Source organism: Peromyscus maniculatus, chromosome 1, assembly GCF_049852395.1.
Source record: "Peromyscus maniculatus bairdii isolate BWxNUB_F1_BW_parent chromosome 1, HU_Pman_BW_mat_3.1, whole genome shotgun sequence".
Taxonomy (NCBI): Eukaryota; Metazoa; Chordata; class Mammalia; order Rodentia; family Cricetidae; genus Peromyscus; species Peromyscus maniculatus.
The window spans coordinates 126,563,669-126,582,393 of record NC_134852.1 but is presented as its reverse complement, the minus strand read 5'-3'; the positions used below and the strand labels follow the sequence as shown (position 1 = coordinate 126,582,393).

The following is an 18,725-nucleotide window of genomic DNA, read 5'->3' as shown; positions in this document are numbered from 1 at the left end:
TATTAAGTTTAGTGTAACTGGATTTATGTTCAGATCTTTGATCCACTTGGACTTGAGTTTTGTGCATGGTGACAGATATGGATCTATTTGTAATCTTTTACATATTGACATCCAGTTATGCCAGCACCATTTGTTGAAGATACTTTCTTTTTTCCATTGTATACTTTTGGCTCCTTTGTCAAAAACCAGGTGTTCATATGTGCGTGGATTAATGTCAGGGTCTTCAATTCGATTCCATTGCAGCCAGTGCTTTTAACCACTGAGCCATTACTCTAGCACCCTTTTCCCATTTTTTTGACAGCTCCATGTTTTTTGTTTTCCTTTTCTTCAAAAATAGATTTTTTTCCTCACATAATTTATCCTAGTTACAATTTCCCCTCTCTCTATTTCTTCCAGTTCCTCCTCATCTCCCCTCCCATCTGAATCACTCCTTTTCTGCCTCTCTTTAGAAAACAACATAAGATATAAGCTAAAACAAAAACCCATCACATCAGAGTTGTACAAGACAAAGAAACAGAAGAAAAGGCACAGGAATCAGAGGACAGAGTCTCATCATGTTAACCCAGATTGGCCTTGAACTCATATGTAGCTGAGGATGAACTTGAATTCTTGATTCTTCTACCTCTGTCATATATATATATTCATTTACTGTTAAGGAGAAGGCTTCAAATAAACTGTAATTCTCTTTCATGGATAAAAATAAAGATTTTAAGGATAAGTATAATATTGATTTAACTGCAAATAAACAGAAGTGTAATCAAAACTGTAGATGGATTTTTCTTTGGGCTTCCAGCTCCCAAAAAAAATGACACAGAGACTTCTTATTAATTATGAAATCTCAGCCTTAGCTTAGGCTTGTTTCTAGCTGGCTCTGATAACTTAAATTAACCCATTTCTATTAATTTGCATGCTGCCATGTGGCTTGTGGCTTTTACCTCTCCTCCTGCATGTTCTACTTCCTCTTTATCCAGTTAGCAATTCTTTTTTCTTCCCAGAGCTCTCTCTGTCTAGAATTTCTGCTTATACCTCCTGCCTGCCTATTTGCCATTTAGCTTTTTATTAAACCAATAACAGTGACATATTTTTACACAGTGTAATCAAATATCTTGCAACCCAAAACTATGTCATGAATTGAAGTATAATAAAATATTTGAGTGGAATATTACAACTTTTTATAATTTTAAAACTTGTCCTACTGTTCTAAGCTTTGATACTTTACACATTTTAAACATTTCTGGAGTTTAAAAAAAAGCTTCAGTAAGTTTTTTATAGATTTTGATCAATAAGAGTTGTTTATTTTAAGAAGTTTGTTCTTGAGCAGTATAATAAATAGCTAAAGATCATGACTATTTTGACTTTTTAGTTGCATAATCATAGGCCCTGCCTTGGAAATATGTGGATGGTACTTAAAGTCATCTCATGCCAGGAATAAAGCCAGTGTACCACTGGGAAATGGCATGCGTTGTGACAGCTGACGTGAAGCCTCTTTAACTTCACTTACTCTGCCAAGTATTTTGATAACTCAGGAAGTAGGGTAAAGTGTCTTCTGAACCCAACAGTGGATAAAGTGTTAACATGCTTTTCCATTAGAATTTCATGAAACCTTTTATTGTATTTTATTGGTGTGCATTTTTGTAAATGGCTTCAAAAATTAAGTAATATGGGGTAGGTTTTATTTAACTTATTTATTTGTTGTTGTTGTTTTTTTTTTTAATGGCATGTTACTATGTATCCCTGACTGACCTGGAACTCACTATATAATAATCATTCTGGCCTCAAACTAAAAGAGATCTGCCTGCCTCTTCCCCTGAGGTGCTGAAATTAAAGGCTTCTGCCACCACACCCAGTAGGGATAGGTTTAAACAAAATAAATTTGTATTTAGAAAATCTAACTGAGTGTTATGTTTATTTTTATGTATAGGTCCTGATATTTTGGAAGCTATAAGAAAAAAGATTAAGAGGTTTGGTCTGTTTTGTGGACATGGCTCAGATTTCCAACAACAATGAATTTAAACAGTGTTCATCTTCACATCCGGAACCAACAAGAACCAAAGATGTGGACAAAGCAGAAGCATTACAGATGGAAGCAGAGGCCTTAGCAAAACTGCAGAAGGATAGACAAATGACTGACAGTCCTAGAGGCTTTGAGCTGTCTAGCAGCACTAGACAAAGAACACAAGGTTTTAACAAACAGGATTATGATCTCATGGTATTTCCTGAGTCGGATTCCCAAAAAAGAGCAGTAGATATTGATGTAGAAAAGCTTACCCAAGCTGAACTTGAGAAGATATTACTGGATGACACTTTTGAGACTAGAAAAACCCCTGTATTGCCAGTTACTCCTGTTCTGAGCCCTTCATTTTCAGCACAGCTGTATCTTAGACCTACTGTTCAAAGAGGACAGTGGCCCCCTGGATTATCTGGGCCTTCCACATATACTTTACCTTCTATTTATCCTTCAGCATACAGTAAACAGGCCACATTCCAGAATGGCTTCAATCCAAGGATGCCTAGTTTTCCGTCTACAGAACCTATATATTTAAGACTTCCGGGACAGTCTCCGTATTTTTCATATCCTTTGACACCTTCCACACCATTTCATCCACAAGGAAGTTTACCAATCTATCGACCACTGGTTAGTCCTGACATGGCAAAACTATTTGACAAAATAGCAAGTACATCAGAATTTTTAAAAAATGGGAAAGCAAGGACTGATTTGGAGTTAGCAAATTCGAAAGCTTCAGTCTGCAATCTACAGGTATCTCCAAAGTCTGAAGACATCAGTAAATTTGACTGGTTAGACTTGGATCCTCTAAGTAAGCCTAAGGTGGACAGTGTGGAGGTGTTAGAATACGAAGAAGAGAAGAAGAATCCAGCTTTGCTAGCAGAGGATCCTTGGGATGCTGTTCTTCTTGAAGAGAGATCTCCAGCAAGTTGTCACCTAGAAAGAAAGGTGAATGGAAAACACTTTTCTGGAGCAACTGTAACAAGAAGCCAGTCTTTAAACATTCGAACAGCTCAATTTACAACAGCCCAAGGCCAAGTATCTCAGGTACAGTCTCTGCTTGCTAACTTCTTAAATTCAGTAGGAAAACAGAGTACATCTTTGTGTGAATCATTTGTTGAGGGAGGGAAGTTTTTTTAATCTTGCTTTTTGTTGCCTCCAAGGCTGCTATGGTTCTTTTTTTGTGTGGCTAAAGATTAAATGTGATTAGGTCAACTGAAAAATTGCTTATTTTTTTGTAAGACTATAAATAAAAACCTAGTTAAACCTGTCTAGTAGCACTCACCTCTAATCCCAGCACTCAGGAGGCAGAGGCAAGTGGATCCCTGTGAGTTTGAGGCCAGCCTGTTCTACATAGTGATTACCAGGCTAGCCAGGGCTACATAGAGAGACCTTGTCTTAAAACACAAACAAGCAAGCAAGATCAGCCTAGTTGAAGATCTGTCATCGCTGAGGTGAATTGAATATATTCTTGGTCTTTCTGTAATATTTTGTATGTGAACCTTTTTTTTTTTTCTCTTATTGTCAGGGCAAGCCAGGAATTTTGTCTGTCACCCATTATACAAATTTGAACAATTTTCTTTTGTTCTTAATCGTGAAAGACACAAAGAAAAACATAACTTCAGAGAGCCAGGAAAAGGGCCATTTAAAGGCTTTTCCTTAAATACCTATATTGATTGATAAAGGAGAAGAATGGAATGGTAGGGTAAAAGTTATTACTAGTTTATGTGTTTTTTTAAATTCTGGGGTTTTTTTAATTAGCATTTTTTTTAAAGATTTACTTTTATTTTATATGTGTGGGTGTTTTGCCTGCTTGGATGTCTGTGCCTCACATGTGTTCAGTGCATGTGGAGGCCAGAACAGGGCATCAGAATTACAGACAGTTGTGAGACACGATGTGGGTGCTAGGAACTGAACCTAGTCATTGGTAAGAGCATCTAGTGCTCTCCATCTCCATTATTTGAGACAAGCCTCAAACTGGCCTCAAATTTGGAATGGTCCTCCCACTAGAGCCTGCCAAAGTGCCGGAATTATAGATGTGAGATGCTGTTGGTTAAGGGGTAACTGGAATAGTATATCTTGGCTCAAAAAAGAGTCAAGCACAGTTAGGAATTTTCCTTTACAAACATACCATTCCAAATATTATATCTGTAGATCTCGGAAATGTTTAAGGATGAAAAAAGAAAAGCACCCATGCATGGTAGTTCATACCTTTAATATAAGCACTTGAGAAGCAGAGACAGGCAAATCTGAGTCTGAGGTTAGCCTGGTCTGTATAGCAGTTTCCAGGTCCACTAGGACTACCTGGTGAGAGTTGGTCTCAAAAAGAGTAGGGGTGCAATATACCTGAGTACATTTGTATATAGTTTGTTGTTTGGTTTGGTTTTGGTTGTAGAGTCTCTCTTACTATGTAACACAGGCTGGCCTTGAACTCATGCTCTTCATTCCTCAACCTTCTAAGGATTGCTATTTCAGACAGGTGCTGATATACCCAACTATGTGTACCGTTTTCCATAACATTTCACCGTTTACATTCCTACCAGTGATGTATATGAAAGTTCAGCTTTCTCTATGTTCCAACACTTATTATTTTTTATTTTTTATGTTGATGATTATTCTTTAATGGCTTTTATTTGCTTTTCTGTGGTACTATGGATCAAACCCAGGGTCTTATGGAAGCTTAGCAAGCTTCCTACCACTGAACTATTTTACTGGCCATTTTGTTTTACTGTCCTTTTGGGGAGAAATACAAACACAATCATTTTGTTGGCCTGTTTATTTGTATGAGAAAGAGTCTCACTCTATAGAACTCTCTGTGTATCTCCTACTGGCTTCAAACTGTTAGCAATCCTCCTGCTTCAGCTTCCCAAATACTTGGGATTACAGCCAGGGGTCATCATGTCATGCTGAGAAATATCTATTTAAAATCTTCATCCACTTTTTTAAAAAATGAATTATTCGCCAGGCAGTGGTAGTGCATGCCTTTAATCCCAGCACTCAGGAGGCAGAGGCAGGCAGATCTCTGTGAATTTGAGGATAGCTTGGTCTACTGAGCGAGTTCCAGGACAGCCAGGGCTAAACAGAGAAACCTTGTCTTGAAAAACCAAAAAAAAAAGATTTATTCATAGTAGCCTTCCTTATTCATAAAGATTCAAAGTAGAAGCAACCCAAATGTTGAACTGATGAACAGGTTAACAAATGTGGTATATCTATACAATGGCATATTTTTTCCTTAGAAAAAAAAATGAAGAAATCCTGATACTTATATAAACCTTGAAAATATGCTAATTGTGGAATTGAGGGTTTAGCTCAGTGGTAAAATGCTTGAGCAAGGCTCTCTGGGTTTATTGCCCACTAGCAGGAAAAACAAACAAAACTGATTGAAAGAAACTAGATCTAAAAATTCATACATTCATACATCAAATGTCTATAATCTAAGAATTATTAGGAGTCAGGAGGATTGCCACAAATTCTGAGGCCAGTTTGAATTAATAGTGAGTGCTAGACCAGCCAGAGTTAAGACCTTGTTTCAGAACAAACAACAAAAATCTCCACTGTCCATGTATTGTATAATTCCATTTATATGACACATTCTTAAGAGGCAAGTGAGGCTGGAGAAATGGCTCAGTGGTTAAGAACACTGGCTGCTCTTTTGAGGACCTGGGTTCAATTCCCAGCACCTATAATGGTGACCCACAATGGTCTGTAATTCCAGTCCTAGGGGATCTGATATGCCTTCTTCTGACTTCTAGAGGTATGAGGCATGCACATGATGCACACCATATATGCAGACAAAACACCTGTATGCATTAAATAAAATAAGGAATTATGTTATTATTTTGATATAATACTGATATTATAGTTAAGTCAGTTCTTGTAAGTTAGATAGATAGATAGATAGATAGATAGATAGATAGATAGATAGATAGATAAATGAATTTGTAAATGGGCCAACAGGTGGGCTTGTTTGCCGCCAAGCCTGATGACCTGATGGTGAGGATATACATGGTAGAAAGAGATTATATTTCCTCACGTTGCTCTCTAATCTCCACATGCACACTGTAAGGAGCGTGTGAGCACACACCAAATTAATTAATGTAGTTATTTTATATGATTTGTAAATGAAATTACCTGTAACTTTAATATCAAGTGAGGTGTTGTGGTAGGGAGAGTTATGAGTGAAATAAGATTGGCCTCATGTTAATAGTTGTTGAAGCCAGATACCTAGGCATTTTATATTTTCCTTTTGTGTGTATTTCAGATTTTCCATAGTAACATTTTATTAGTTCAAGGGAAGGAAGAGAATAACTTTGTTAGAAGCAAAGATCTGGTGTCAGGATGTTTTAGACTTAATAAGCTCCTTGTTACAGAAGATACTCAAACATGTACTCCTTAGGTCTGCTTATATGTCATTGTGTCCTGCAAAGTTTAGGCCACTCAATTCTGATTGAGGGTTAGGGTGAAAGAATGTGGAATTTGAGGGGAAAGATAGTTTTTCAAAATTTCTCCTAAATGGTCCTGATGATGCCTAACTCCCTTGGACTCTCTTGATGGAAGACTTGAAAGTTTCCTCATGCCTTAGGAGTCTATGAAGCCAGGAGTATGGCAAGAAAAATAGCAAACTAGAACACACTGAGAATAGTTTATTTAAGTCCCCTAAACCCATAGTTAGATTGCAAAGACTGGTCACTTTCTCGTCTTTCCTTTGAGGGAAGGAGTATGATATTTATTCATGTCTGCCCAAGTGAATCTTCTCCTGCTTGTTTTAAATATTTTTCCTCTTCAAATGTACCATCAATACTATCCTGATATTTTCTCTTTCAAAAAGCATCCTCTAGGAATAATGGAATGGATAGTTTCCTAAATATAAGGTTTGTCCCTGTCTGAGCTCTCTGGTTGTCACAAACTTCAGGGATTAACTATTGGAACTATTCCACATAAGCAGAGTTTGTTGTTTCTGTGTCTTGTTGGTGACAAGAATTGACCCTAAGGCGTCACATCTGCTAGGCAAGTGTTCTATCACTGAACTGCATCCCTAACCCTTTTTTAAATTTTCTCAGTCTAGCTCAGGCAGGCCTCAGACTTGTGGCTATCACTTTTCTCAGCTTCCCAAGTGATTACAAGTGTGAACCATCCATCACACCTGACTGGGCAGCATCAGATGTTTTAAATTAGTAAAATTGGGGAAGGATTAAAGAAAAAAGGAAACAAGTTAATGAGAACTATTGGTCAAAGCCAAGCAGGTAAAAGTAATATGATTGGCCAGCTGATGAGTTAGAAAAGGAGCTGACCTTGATAGTTCTGAGCACACACAGCTTGACTAGTAGCATACCATTTGCCATGAAGTAGTTGAGCCTACCTGCCAGGCCTTAGAGTAACTGAACTGTGGCTGAAGAGGCATAATGTTGTTTATCATTCTATTGTACCTGACTCTATTGGAGCGTATTCTGAGAGGGGTACCAGTAAATGAGTGTCATAAAAAGAAAAGACAGGCCGGGCGGTGGTGGCGCCCTCCTTTAATCCCAGCACTCGGGAGGCAGAGCCTGGTGGATCTCTCTGAGTTCAAGGCCAGCCTGGGCTAAAAAAGAAAAAAACAGTAGTTAGTCTTCAGAATCTTTAGGCATCTGGAAACTGTTGAAAAAATCACATTTTTCCCAGAAGAGGAGAGTACTAATTATGTTTAAAGTCATTTTCTTGGATCTGAGGGGGTTTTATTTTGTTTGTTTTGGTCTTTTTGAGGTAGTCTTGCTAGGTAGCCCTGGATGGCCTTGCTATATAGTCTAGGCAGGCCTGGAACTTGATCCTTCTGTCCATGCCTCCCCAGTGCTGGGATTAACAGACTTGCACTACCATGCCCGCCCTTGAGCTACATTTCTTCATCTATGAAATAGTTATACGAGGTAATTTCTGAGATCCCTTTTGGGAACGATATTTAAAATGTAGAAAGCTGCCATTTAAAAGAGTATGATAATCTTTTTGACAGTTTTCTTTGTTAGTGTGATAGTTGTTTTCATGCTAGGGATTGAAGACAGTGCCTTGTACATGCTGTTGAGCTGCATCCCTTAGGAGGTTTTGTATTTTGAGTGTATATTTTCAAACTAATGCATTGAATAGGATCCCTGAAAGTATGGTGTTCCTGTAAAGCAAGATGAAATAGTAGTATACCAAATTTTTAATGCTTTAAATGTTTTAAGTTTTCCTTTGTGCATGTTAAGTAAAATAGTTTGTGCTAGACTTGAACTGAGACAAGTGCTCGCTGCTTAAAGTTATATTTTATAGAAAAATCCTAAAATCAAATGAATTCTACTTTTTTTTCCCCTGTAAATTGAGAATTTAGTTTAGTTCAGTATCCCAAAAAGTAGAACAGGTTCAGATGGGGAAGAAAATCAAGTAGGTAAGTTTGATATCTAATTATCTATAAAGAATCTGTAAATAGCTATTTCATAATAGTGACTCAGGTTGCAAACATAAATATTAGAAGTATTCAATCAGAGTTTGATGTGCAAACTTATAAGTACTACAGAAATGATTTTTTTATTAAATATTAAAATTTTGAGATTTCATTTACTATTTATTTGTGCATATGTGTGCATAAATGTTTCAGGAGATTGCATATGAGACTACTATATGGATCCCATGTATCTAACTCAAGTGGCTATCCTTGGCAACAAGCACCTTTACCTTCTAAGTCATCTTAGCTATGCCTTACTAATTTTTTTGAGATAAGGCCTTGAGATGTAGCTCAGGCTAGCCTCAATCTTTCTCCAGATGTCAAGATCTTATACTGTTTGTGGGATCTTATACTGATTGTACATGTACAAGAAGAAAAGTTGGGGGCTGGCAAGCTTAACAACATGAATTTAATCCCCAGAACCTGTGTAAAGATTGAGAGAACTGACCCCACAGTGTTATCCTCTGACCTCCACACATGCACAGTTACACTCATACAGACACAGACACACACACACACACACACACACACACACACACACACACACACACCAACATCATACACATGCACTGTAATAACAAAAGAAAGAAAAGAAAGTTTGGTTTATGTAGTTGAAAAGGTAAAGAGAACACCAATAACAGACCAACTTTGGAAGTCATTGGCCTGGGACTTTCACATACTCACAAACGTTCATCTCTGTCTACTTACAAGTATTTCCTTGCAGCTTATGCTTTCTGTTGGGAAACAGCATTGCAGTGCCTATTCTCATAATTACTGTATGTACTTACGTGTTCATTTCCTGTTAGAAATTCTGTGTATTACGAACCCCACTCTAAAGGGCATTTTTCTTCTCACTCAGCAGGCTTACTTCCTGTTTCCTCTTAGTGTCTTTTGTTTGGTTAATAATAACCTAAATACTTAAGGGCAGTTTTTGTGTGTGACCAAAACCAGGAAAAGGACCAGCATTAAAAAGATCTTTGGGGAGGCGGGTGTTGGGGATTTAGCTCAGAGGTAGAGCGCTTGCTAGGCAAGTTAGGCCCTGGGTTCAGTCCTCAGCTCCAGGAAAAAAAAAAAAAGATCTTTTGGTATTTTAACCATAAATCAAACTGGTGGTTAATAACTATTTTAGCTAGTTTGAACAGATTTCAGAGAATTTAGTGGTGAGATTAGATGACTTTCATAAAAGGGATTTTGTAAGTAGGGTATGATAATCTAAAATATTTGGATCTAGAGAGATGGCTCCATGGTTAAAAGAATTTGTTGCTCTCCAGAAGACCTAGTTTGTTGTAGAATATTAGTTGAAAATGTGTTACATTTGTATATACTGTGGAACTTTTTTTTTTTTTTTTTTTTGGTTTTTCAAGACAGGGTTTCTCTGTGTAGCTTTGTGCCTTTCCTGGATCTCGCTCTGTAGACCAGGCTGGCCTCGAACTCACAAAGATCCGCCTGCCTCTGCCTCCTGAGTGCTGGGATTAAAGGAGTGCGCCACCACCGCCCGGCTCTTTTTGGTTTTTCAATACAAGGTTTCTCTGTGTAGTTTTGATGCCTACAGCCTATCCTAGATCTTGCTCTGTAGACCAGGCTGGAACTTACAGAGATCCGCCTGGCTCTGCCTCCTGGGTGCTGGGATTAAAAGCGTGCGCCACTACCACCCCCCAACATATGGAACATTTTTTTTTTAATGATGCAAAGATGTGTTGCATTCTTTTATGTTGCATTTGTCTAACTCTGTGAAGCTGTTACTTTGACTGTCTAAAACACCTGATGGTCTAATAAAGAGCTGAATGGCCGATAGGTAGGCAGGAGAAAAGATAAGTGGGGCTCGCAGGCAGAGAGAATAAATAGGAAGAGAAATCTGGGAAGAGAGATTGAGAATTGAGAGGAGAGGAGGACTCCAGAGGCTGGCCACCCAGCTACACAGCAAGCCATGGAGTAAGTAAAGAAAGACATGTAGAGAATAGAGAAAGATAAAAGCCCAGAGGCAAAAGATAGAAGGGATAATTTAAGAAAAGCTGGCTAGAAATAAGCCAAGCTAAGGCCGGGCATTCATAAGTAAGAATAAGACTCTATGTGTTTATTTAGGATCTGGGTGGCAGGCCTCCCAAAGAGGACAAAGGGCAAAGGGTAAAAAACAACAACAACAACAAAAAAAACCTGTACTAGTTCAGTTCCCAGCATCCATGTGGTGGCTGACAGCTATCTGTAACTCCAGTTCCAGGGCATCTGATTCCCTTTTCTAGCCTCCTCAGGCACCAGGCATACACATGCAGGTAAAAAATGCATGTATTTAAAATAAAAATAATAATAGTTAAATTTAAATTGTAGCACTTGAAACACCAAGAAAGGAAGATCAGGACAATGTGTGAGGCCAGTCTATGTTACATAGTGAGTTTGAGGTTATGTAATAGCTATAGTATAGCAACACCCTCTATCATTTCCTTCCTTCCTTCCTTCCTTCCTTCCTTCCTTCCTTCCTTCCTTCCTCCCTCCCTCCCTCCCTCCCTCCCTCCCTCCCTCCCTCCCTCCCTCCCTCCCTTCTTCCCTCCTTCCTTCCCTCCCTTCATTTATTTATTTTACAGCCCTGCTGCAGTTTCCCCCTCCCTTCTCTCCTCCCAGTCTTTCTCCCTGTCAATCCACTTCTTTTCTGTTTAGGAAAGGGCAGATGCCCTATGAGTATTAACAAAACATGGCATATCAAGTTGCAGTATGACTAAGCACCTCTCCATGTATCAAGGCTGGGCAAGGTGACCCAGTATGAGGAGTAGGGTCCCACAAGCCCCTCTTCCCACTGTTAGGAGTTCCACAAGAAGACCAAGCTACACAGTTGTAACATATATGCAGAGTGCCTAGGTCAGTTCCATTCAGGCTTCCTGGTTTTTGGTTCAGTCTCTGTGATCCCCGATGAGCCCAGGTTAGTTGATTCTGTGAGTTTTCTTGTGGTGCCCTTAACCCCTCTAGCTCCTACAATCCTTTCTCCTCCTCTTCTGCAGGATTCCCCGTATTCTGCCTAATATTTAGCTGGCAACATTTTATTTTAAAAAATAAAAATGTAGTTTTATAAATGTGAATACTGGATGTTTCTGAAAGTTTATTGTATTAAGAATCTAACTTTATATATTATTGGCAGCATGTCTGGCATGAATTTCATTTTATTTCTTTTGTGTATTTGAGGCAAGGTCTCATTGTAGCTTTGAACTCACCATGTAGCAGAAGCTGGACTTAAACTCCTGATCTTACCCCTTGTACCTCCTAAATGCTGGGATTATAGGCATGTATCAATGTGCCATTAATTTTCTTACCTTTTTTCCCTTCATTTTTCTCTCATTAATTTTACAGAAGGACAGTTCAAAATGTTCTTATTTTATAGCTGACCACATTTAATAACTCAGATCTTTGAAAATTTAAATATAAATTGTAGAGACCCACGGAGGTTTCCTAGTGAGAACTTACTCAGGGTCTGAGAATCTGAGCTTGTTTTACCCAGCAGGGCTGCATAAGGGGATGATTTGACCATGGGCCTGGGTACCAGGTATTTAGAAGGGTCTACACTCCACTGGGCAGTGTACTTTGATCTAGCAAGGGGAAGGTCTTTTGCCCCACCCCTTGGCATTGTTATAAAAAGCCCTTTTGAAGAGGCAGAAGGGGCCGTTGGGTTTTGATCCAGGTCCTCCCGAAGCTATCCTGTGTTTCTGTCTTTCTCCTCTTTGCTGTTTTTCTATCTAATATTTTCTTATCCCCCTCTTCTCTTCATAAGAACCCCGGAAAAGGTGGGAGCTAGCCTCCCACAGATGGCACTAGAACTTGGAACTTGGGTGCAGAGGAAATAAGTGAGAATAGGGAGTACCACTGAAGCAATTGGGCATGTCCAGTTATGAGTTAAGGTTAAAGTGGTGATATTTTATTCTTCGGGAGCAAAAACTGTGTATAGATAAAGCAAAGCAGCTAAAAGTCGAGCTGAAGCAAGTAATAAAAGTTAGGCTGCAGCAAGTGTCTCTCTCTGTCTAAGTTTTTCTCTTTCATGCTCTCTCAATTTCTGTCTCTAAAATTAGGTGAAAATACAGGGTTAGGTATATGGATATTGTGTAGGCTTAATAGGAAGGAATTTCGGGTAGGAGTAGAATTTTTCTACTGTCAGACCTGGTGCACAGAAAACATCATCCAAGAACAAGCAGCAACTACAGACTTAGCAGTCTGAGAAAGAAAAACCGATATGGGGCAGGGAAATAGTAGACATAAGTTTGAGTATTCACTTGTAGAGAGTTTGAAAAGTAGATAAGTTAAGGTAGAACAGCAGTAAGTACAGCAATTCTTGGCCACGTTGGGTGCCAGATATTGATGTAACCAACCGTCTTATTAAATAAGAAACACAGAAACAATGTAAAAGAGAAAGCCGAGAGGTCAGAGCTCAGAGCTAAAATCTCACCCTTCTGCCTGCGGTGTCCCAGCTTCCCGAAAGAGAGCTATTTCCTGTCTGTTCATCTATTTATAGTATTTTGTTCTGCCTTCTCATTGGTTGTAAACCCAAACACGTGACTGCCTCGTCACTGTCTGAATGTACAGCCCCCTACGTCTAAAAGGCATATGTCTCCAATGCTGGCTGTATCCCTGAACACACAGAGATCTATGGGATTAAAGGCGTGTGCCACCACCGCCACACTCTTGCTATGGCTCTAATAGTTCTGACCCCCGGGCAACTTTATTTATTAACATACAATCAAAATCACATTTCAGTACAATTAGAATACCACCACATGGCAAAGTTGCTCATAATTGCCCTAGCGCAAAAGCCTCCCCAACCATGGCAAACCCTTGCTGCTAGTCCTGTGTCTCCTCTTCAAGTCAGTATTAGAGAAGCAACTAGCAGAGGGGAGGAGGTACAGGGATTTCAAATGTTCCCCATAATTGAACAGCAGGATGCCCAGGGAAATATCATGCAAGTGCATGCTTAGATTCCTTTTAAACAACTTAAAGAATTAAAAATGGCATGCAAGCAATATGGCCCTACAGCTCCATTTACACAAGTGCTGTCTGTTAGAAAGCTTTGCTTTAGAGGCCTTGTCTCCCGGGGACTGGAAGCAAATGGCCAGAGCTTGCCTTTCAGGTGGACATTATTTGTTGTGGAAAATCTGGTTTGTGGAGCAATGTCAGGCCACAGTTGAAATAAATCGGGTCCAGCAGATTCCCATTACTTTTGATATGCTTGCCAGAGAAGGCCCTTATTGGGAGACAGGTCAACAGTTAAATTTTGATGTGGCAGTGTATGCTCAGGTTAATGCAGCTGCCAAAAAGGCCTGGAATAAGCTTCCATTGTCTGGAAGACAGACTGAGGATTTATCAAAGACAAGGTAAGGGCTTGATGAATTGTTTCAGGATTTTGTTTCTAGGCTAATGCAAACAGCAGGCAGGCTAATTGGAGATTCAGAAGCTAGATTTTTGCTTGTCAAACAGCTCACCTATGAAAATTCTAAAGCTACTTGTCAAGCCACTTTGAGACCTTTTAGAAAGAAAGGAAACATCTCTGGCTATATTTGACTTTGTTCAGATATAGGGCCTTTGTATAATCAGGGGATAGTCATGGCCGTGACATTACAGGGAAAAACAGTCAAGGATGTTCTTTTCCAACAAAGAAACTATGGTTCAAGACAAGGGAGAGCTGTTGGACCACCAGGTAGTTGCTATGGGTGTGGCCAGATGGGGCACCAGGTCAAGGGATGTCCTGAAAGGGGAGAAAGCTTAAGGGCAAATAAGAAATCAGTGTTGTGCCTGAGATGAAAAAGAGGGAAGCATTGGGCTAATAAATGTCTATCAAGGATGGATACCCAGGGAAATCCTTTTCAGGGAAACGGATGGAGGGACCAGCTCCAGGCCCCAACAAAGTAGATCTTTGGAATAATTCTGCAAGCTGTCTCCCAGCAAAGAGATTTATTTAGGACCTCTACTGAGCAACCCCAGGCAATGCTGGATTAGATCTCAGCTCTTCCACCTCTATAGTTTTGACTCCTGAAATGCGGATGCAGGCACTCCCTACTGGTGTTTATTATGGACCTTTGCTGGAAGGCACCATAGGGTTATTGTTGGGAAGAAGTAGTACCACGATGCAGGGGGTCTTTGTTGCTCCTACAGCAATTGACACTGATTATGTGGGAGGAATTAAGGTAATGACTCATTCACCTAAGGAAATTTCTGTAATATAAACAGGCCAGAGACTTGCACAGTTAATTTTACCTCCTCAGGTGCAAACAAGAAATCCAGTTAAAAGTGATAAGAGAGGAGAAACTGGAATTGGTTCATCAGTTGCCTATTGGGTACAAGCCATAGGTCCACAGCATCCAGAACTAACTCACTTTGTTATAAACGGAAAAAGTTTCTCAGTTCTTTTAGATACTGGTACAGATCTGTCTGTTATCACTGCTAGTCAGTGGCCTTCCATGTGTTCAAAGATGGAAACTATTACAGAGCTGAAAGGGTTTGGTCAAACTCAGTGTCCTGAGCAGAGTAGCAATGAACTCTCCTGGAAAGATGAGGAAGGTCATGAAGGAACTTTTTGGCCATACATTGTCCCTCACCAGCCTGTAAATTTGTGGGGTAGAGATGTTATAAACTGTATGGGAGTCTATTTATATAACCCCAATACAGTCGTCACTAAACAAAAGGTTCCTGAACAGAAGTGAGTAAAACAGTAGTGATGGTCAAATGTCATTCTTGCTCCTACAGAAAGGGCTAATAGGGATGGATTAGAGTATTTTTAGGAAGGGTCATTGAGCAGCCTGTACTCCATGCAGATTCTATAACTTGGAAATCTGACCATCTTGTGTGGATAGATCAATGGCACCTAACAGAAGAAAAAATACAAGATGTCCAGCAGTTAGTACAGGAACAATTGGATGATGGCTCTTGTATATTATTAAAGGACCAGCCTTAATAATATACTTCCCAGGGGCTCAGAAGAGAAACTACGATGAGATTTATTTTCGGGAAAAGAATCTCAGCACACTGAGCTTTTTAGTCCACTTGCTTTAGTTCCTCAGGGATAAAATCCTGTCTACATAGCTTCAATTTTTGTGCCTAGCTCCTTTCTTGCCTGATTTCTCTCTATATTTATCTACTGTCCCCTCTAAGTTTTGTCTTAATTCTCTCACCTTAATTCTGCCTCATCTTGGTCCTTCTCATTTCATTCTTACCCAGCTAGTAGTTCCCCATCTGGCTTTTCCTCATCTTCCATCTCGTCCACAAGTTCTTCACTCCTGTCTTCCTCTCCATCTCCTTATACCTCTAAGTCTTCTCAGTTCTCTGAGGTGTTCAGTTATAAACCGAAACAATGACAATCCTCTGCCAGAGCAAGGTCACCAGGCTTGAATTCTTATGGGGTCATAAAGGCAGGTAAGAATTTTCCTCAGGCAGTGACTGTCAGGCTTTCTTTTATAACCTGAAAACGGACTGGTTAAAGGAGGAGGTCAATTGAGAGCTAATGATCAGTTAGTATATCAAGAAGGGGATCTGTGTGCTCAGTCTACATTCCTAGAAGTGGTTAGGTAAGAAATTAGGAGTCTATTAGTAAAGCTGTAAGAAAGGAGGGTCTCACTCTAAATTGCACAAGAAATAAAGCTATCCGCCTGACCTAGGAGACACGTGTTGTTTCATTTGGCCTTGGATGCTTAAGTCTGTTCTAAGTACAGAGGTATCTCTGATAAGGTACTTCCGTCCCTCCAGGGATGGTCCTGGCCAGATGCTGCTAATGACAGTAATTACAGGGAGGCTTGAACTGGGGTTCTGGCTGTGCATAGCTGTCATCGCAGAAGGTTTATCTGAATATTCCATTAGTAGAGGGGAAATGGTGCCCAATAAATGATGAAAAAGCTACAATAGCATGAGAAACTCATAGGAGGAAACGGCTAATAATCAAAAGCCAAATATCATCAAGGCTCCTTGAGCCTCAGCTTGACCTCTGGAAGGCCCTTGACTTCTTCCAGGTATTAGCTTTGTTATAATCAACTGAAATCCTACTTCATATATTTTTGTGGCTTGTAGCAGGTGGCCGTATCGAACCTTCTAATTCTCCCTGGAATTCTATTTTCCTGATCAAGAAGAAATCAGGGAGATGGAGATTATTACAGAATTTAAGGAAAATTAATGAGACCATACAGACAATGGGAGCTTTGCAGCCTGGATTGCCTACCCCTACAGCCATACCAGAAAATACTTATAAAATTATTTTAGATTTGAAGGATTGTTTTTATACCATCCCTTTGGTTCCCCAAGATTGTCAAAGACTTGCATTAAGCATTCCATCAGTTAACTTTAAAGAGCCCATGAAAAGATTTCATTGGAAGGTTTTGCCCCAGGGAACGGTCAGTAGCCCATTATGTCAGAAATTTGTGGCTCAAGATATCCAAAAGGTTAGAGACCAGTTTCAGCAAGTTTATACTATTCATTATATGGATTATACTTTGCTTGCATATCAAGACAAATTTTGCTTGACACCTTTGATAGCTGTCTTACTCATGCAGGGTTAATTATCGCTCCAGAGAAAATGCAAAGACAGCCACTTTTTCAACATCTAGGATATATATTATACCCTAAGGAACTAAGACCTCAAGAATTGGAAATAAGAAAGGATAGGTTAAAAACTTTGAATAGTTTTCAAAAGTTATTAGGGGACATTCAACGGTTGTGGCCTTATTTAAAATAATATAATAGTGATTTGGAACCTTTAAGTGATATTTTAAACAGAGATAGTGATCCTAATTCACCCAGACAGTTAACTGAAGAAGGTAGACAGGTTCTTTTTTTTTTTTCTAAGATTTATTTATTTATTTTATATATATGTATGTATGACTGCATACATGTATGCATGTATGACTGCAGGCCAGAAAAGGGCACCAAATCTCATTACAAATGGTTGTAAGCCACCATGTGGTTTCTAGGAATTGAGCTCAGGACCTCTGGAAGAGCAGTCAGTGCTCCTAACCTCTGAGCCATCTCTCCAGCCCAGTAGACAGGTTCTTTTGCAAGTTGGGGATACTATTTAGTATCACCAAGTACATTATATTATGATCTACCTTGGCATGCATATGTCTTGCCCACTAGACATACTCCTATAGTAGTATTATGGCAAAATGGTCCTCTTTTATGGTTGCATCTTCCTGTTTCACCAGCTAAAGCATTAAATCCATGTTATGAAGCTGTAGCTTGTTTGGTACAGAAAAGCAGGATTGAATATAGACGTTATTTTGGTAAAGAACCAAGTGTAATCAGGGTTCCTTTTACAAAACAGCAAATTGATTGACTTTTTCAAAATAATGATTCTTGGGCAATTGCCTTTTCTTAGTGTTTAGGTCAAATTGATAATTTCCAGCTGATCAATTGTTACAGTTCACTCAAATGCATTCATTTATATTTCCTAAAATTGTGATGAAATATTCTGTAAGAGATGCTGTGCTAGTTTTTACTGATGATTCTTTCAATGGGAGGGTTGCTTATGTTATCAATGGAAAAAACTACATAATACAAACAACCCCAGCTTCAGCACAGATAGTGAAATTATAGGAGGTGAGTATGGTTTTTCAGTTTCTTATAGATAGTTCATTTAATTTATATATAGATAGTATATTTATAGAGCTTCAAGTTATAGAAACTGTTCCATGTTTAAGGACTAGTAACAAGTTAGGATGCTGTTTCAACAAATTCAAGATGCTGTTCACCAAAGAAAGCTACCTTGCTTTATGGGTCACATTAGAGCTCATTCCAATCTTCCTGGTCCTTCAGCTGATGGTAATGCAACAGCTGACAAATTAACACGGATGATTGCCTTATCCCAAGTAGAAATAGCTCAACAGTCACATGTTTTCATCATCAAAATAGCAAAAGTCTAAGAAAGCAATTCAGCCTTACCAGGGAAATTGCTCGAAAGATACTTAAACAATGTGGGGTGTGTCCAAAGTATTTTCCTGCACCTTACTTGGGGGTAAACTCTCGAGGCCTTCTTCCTAATCATTTATGGCAAATGGATGCCACTCATATTTTGGAATTTGGCAAGTTAAAATATGTACATGTAACCATCAACACTTATTCAGAATTTTTAATGGCTAGTGTGCAATCTGGAGAAGCTACAAAGCATGTAATTGCTCATTGCCTGAAATGTTTCTCCTCTATGGGGATACCAACAATTATTAAAACTGATAATGGTTCTGGATATAGTAGTAAAACATTTCAGGAATTTTGTTTCCAATGGCAAATTGAGCATAAAACAGGCATTCCTTATAATCCTCA

At 39.1% G+C, this 18,725-nt stretch overlaps 1 protein-coding gene across 3 annotated transcripts in view; it reads left to right on the top strand.

Moving 5' to 3' along the window:
* Pik3c2a (phosphatidylinositol-4-phosphate 3-kinase catalytic subunit type 2 alpha) overlaps positions 1 to 18,725 on the top strand; it is a 137,465-nt gene that overhangs the window by 42,567 nt on the left and 76,173 nt on the right. For all 3 annotated transcript variants that reach the window (XM_076563618.1, XM_006992972.4, XM_015986485.3), the window contains one exon: positions 1,922 to 3,052. In XM_076563618.1, coding sequence (XP_076419733.1) covers positions 1,982 to 3,052 — 1,071 coding nt within the window. In that variant the 5' untranslated portion in view covers positions 1,922 to 1,981. The remainder of the gene's footprint in view (positions 1 to 1,921; positions 3,053 to 18,725) is intronic.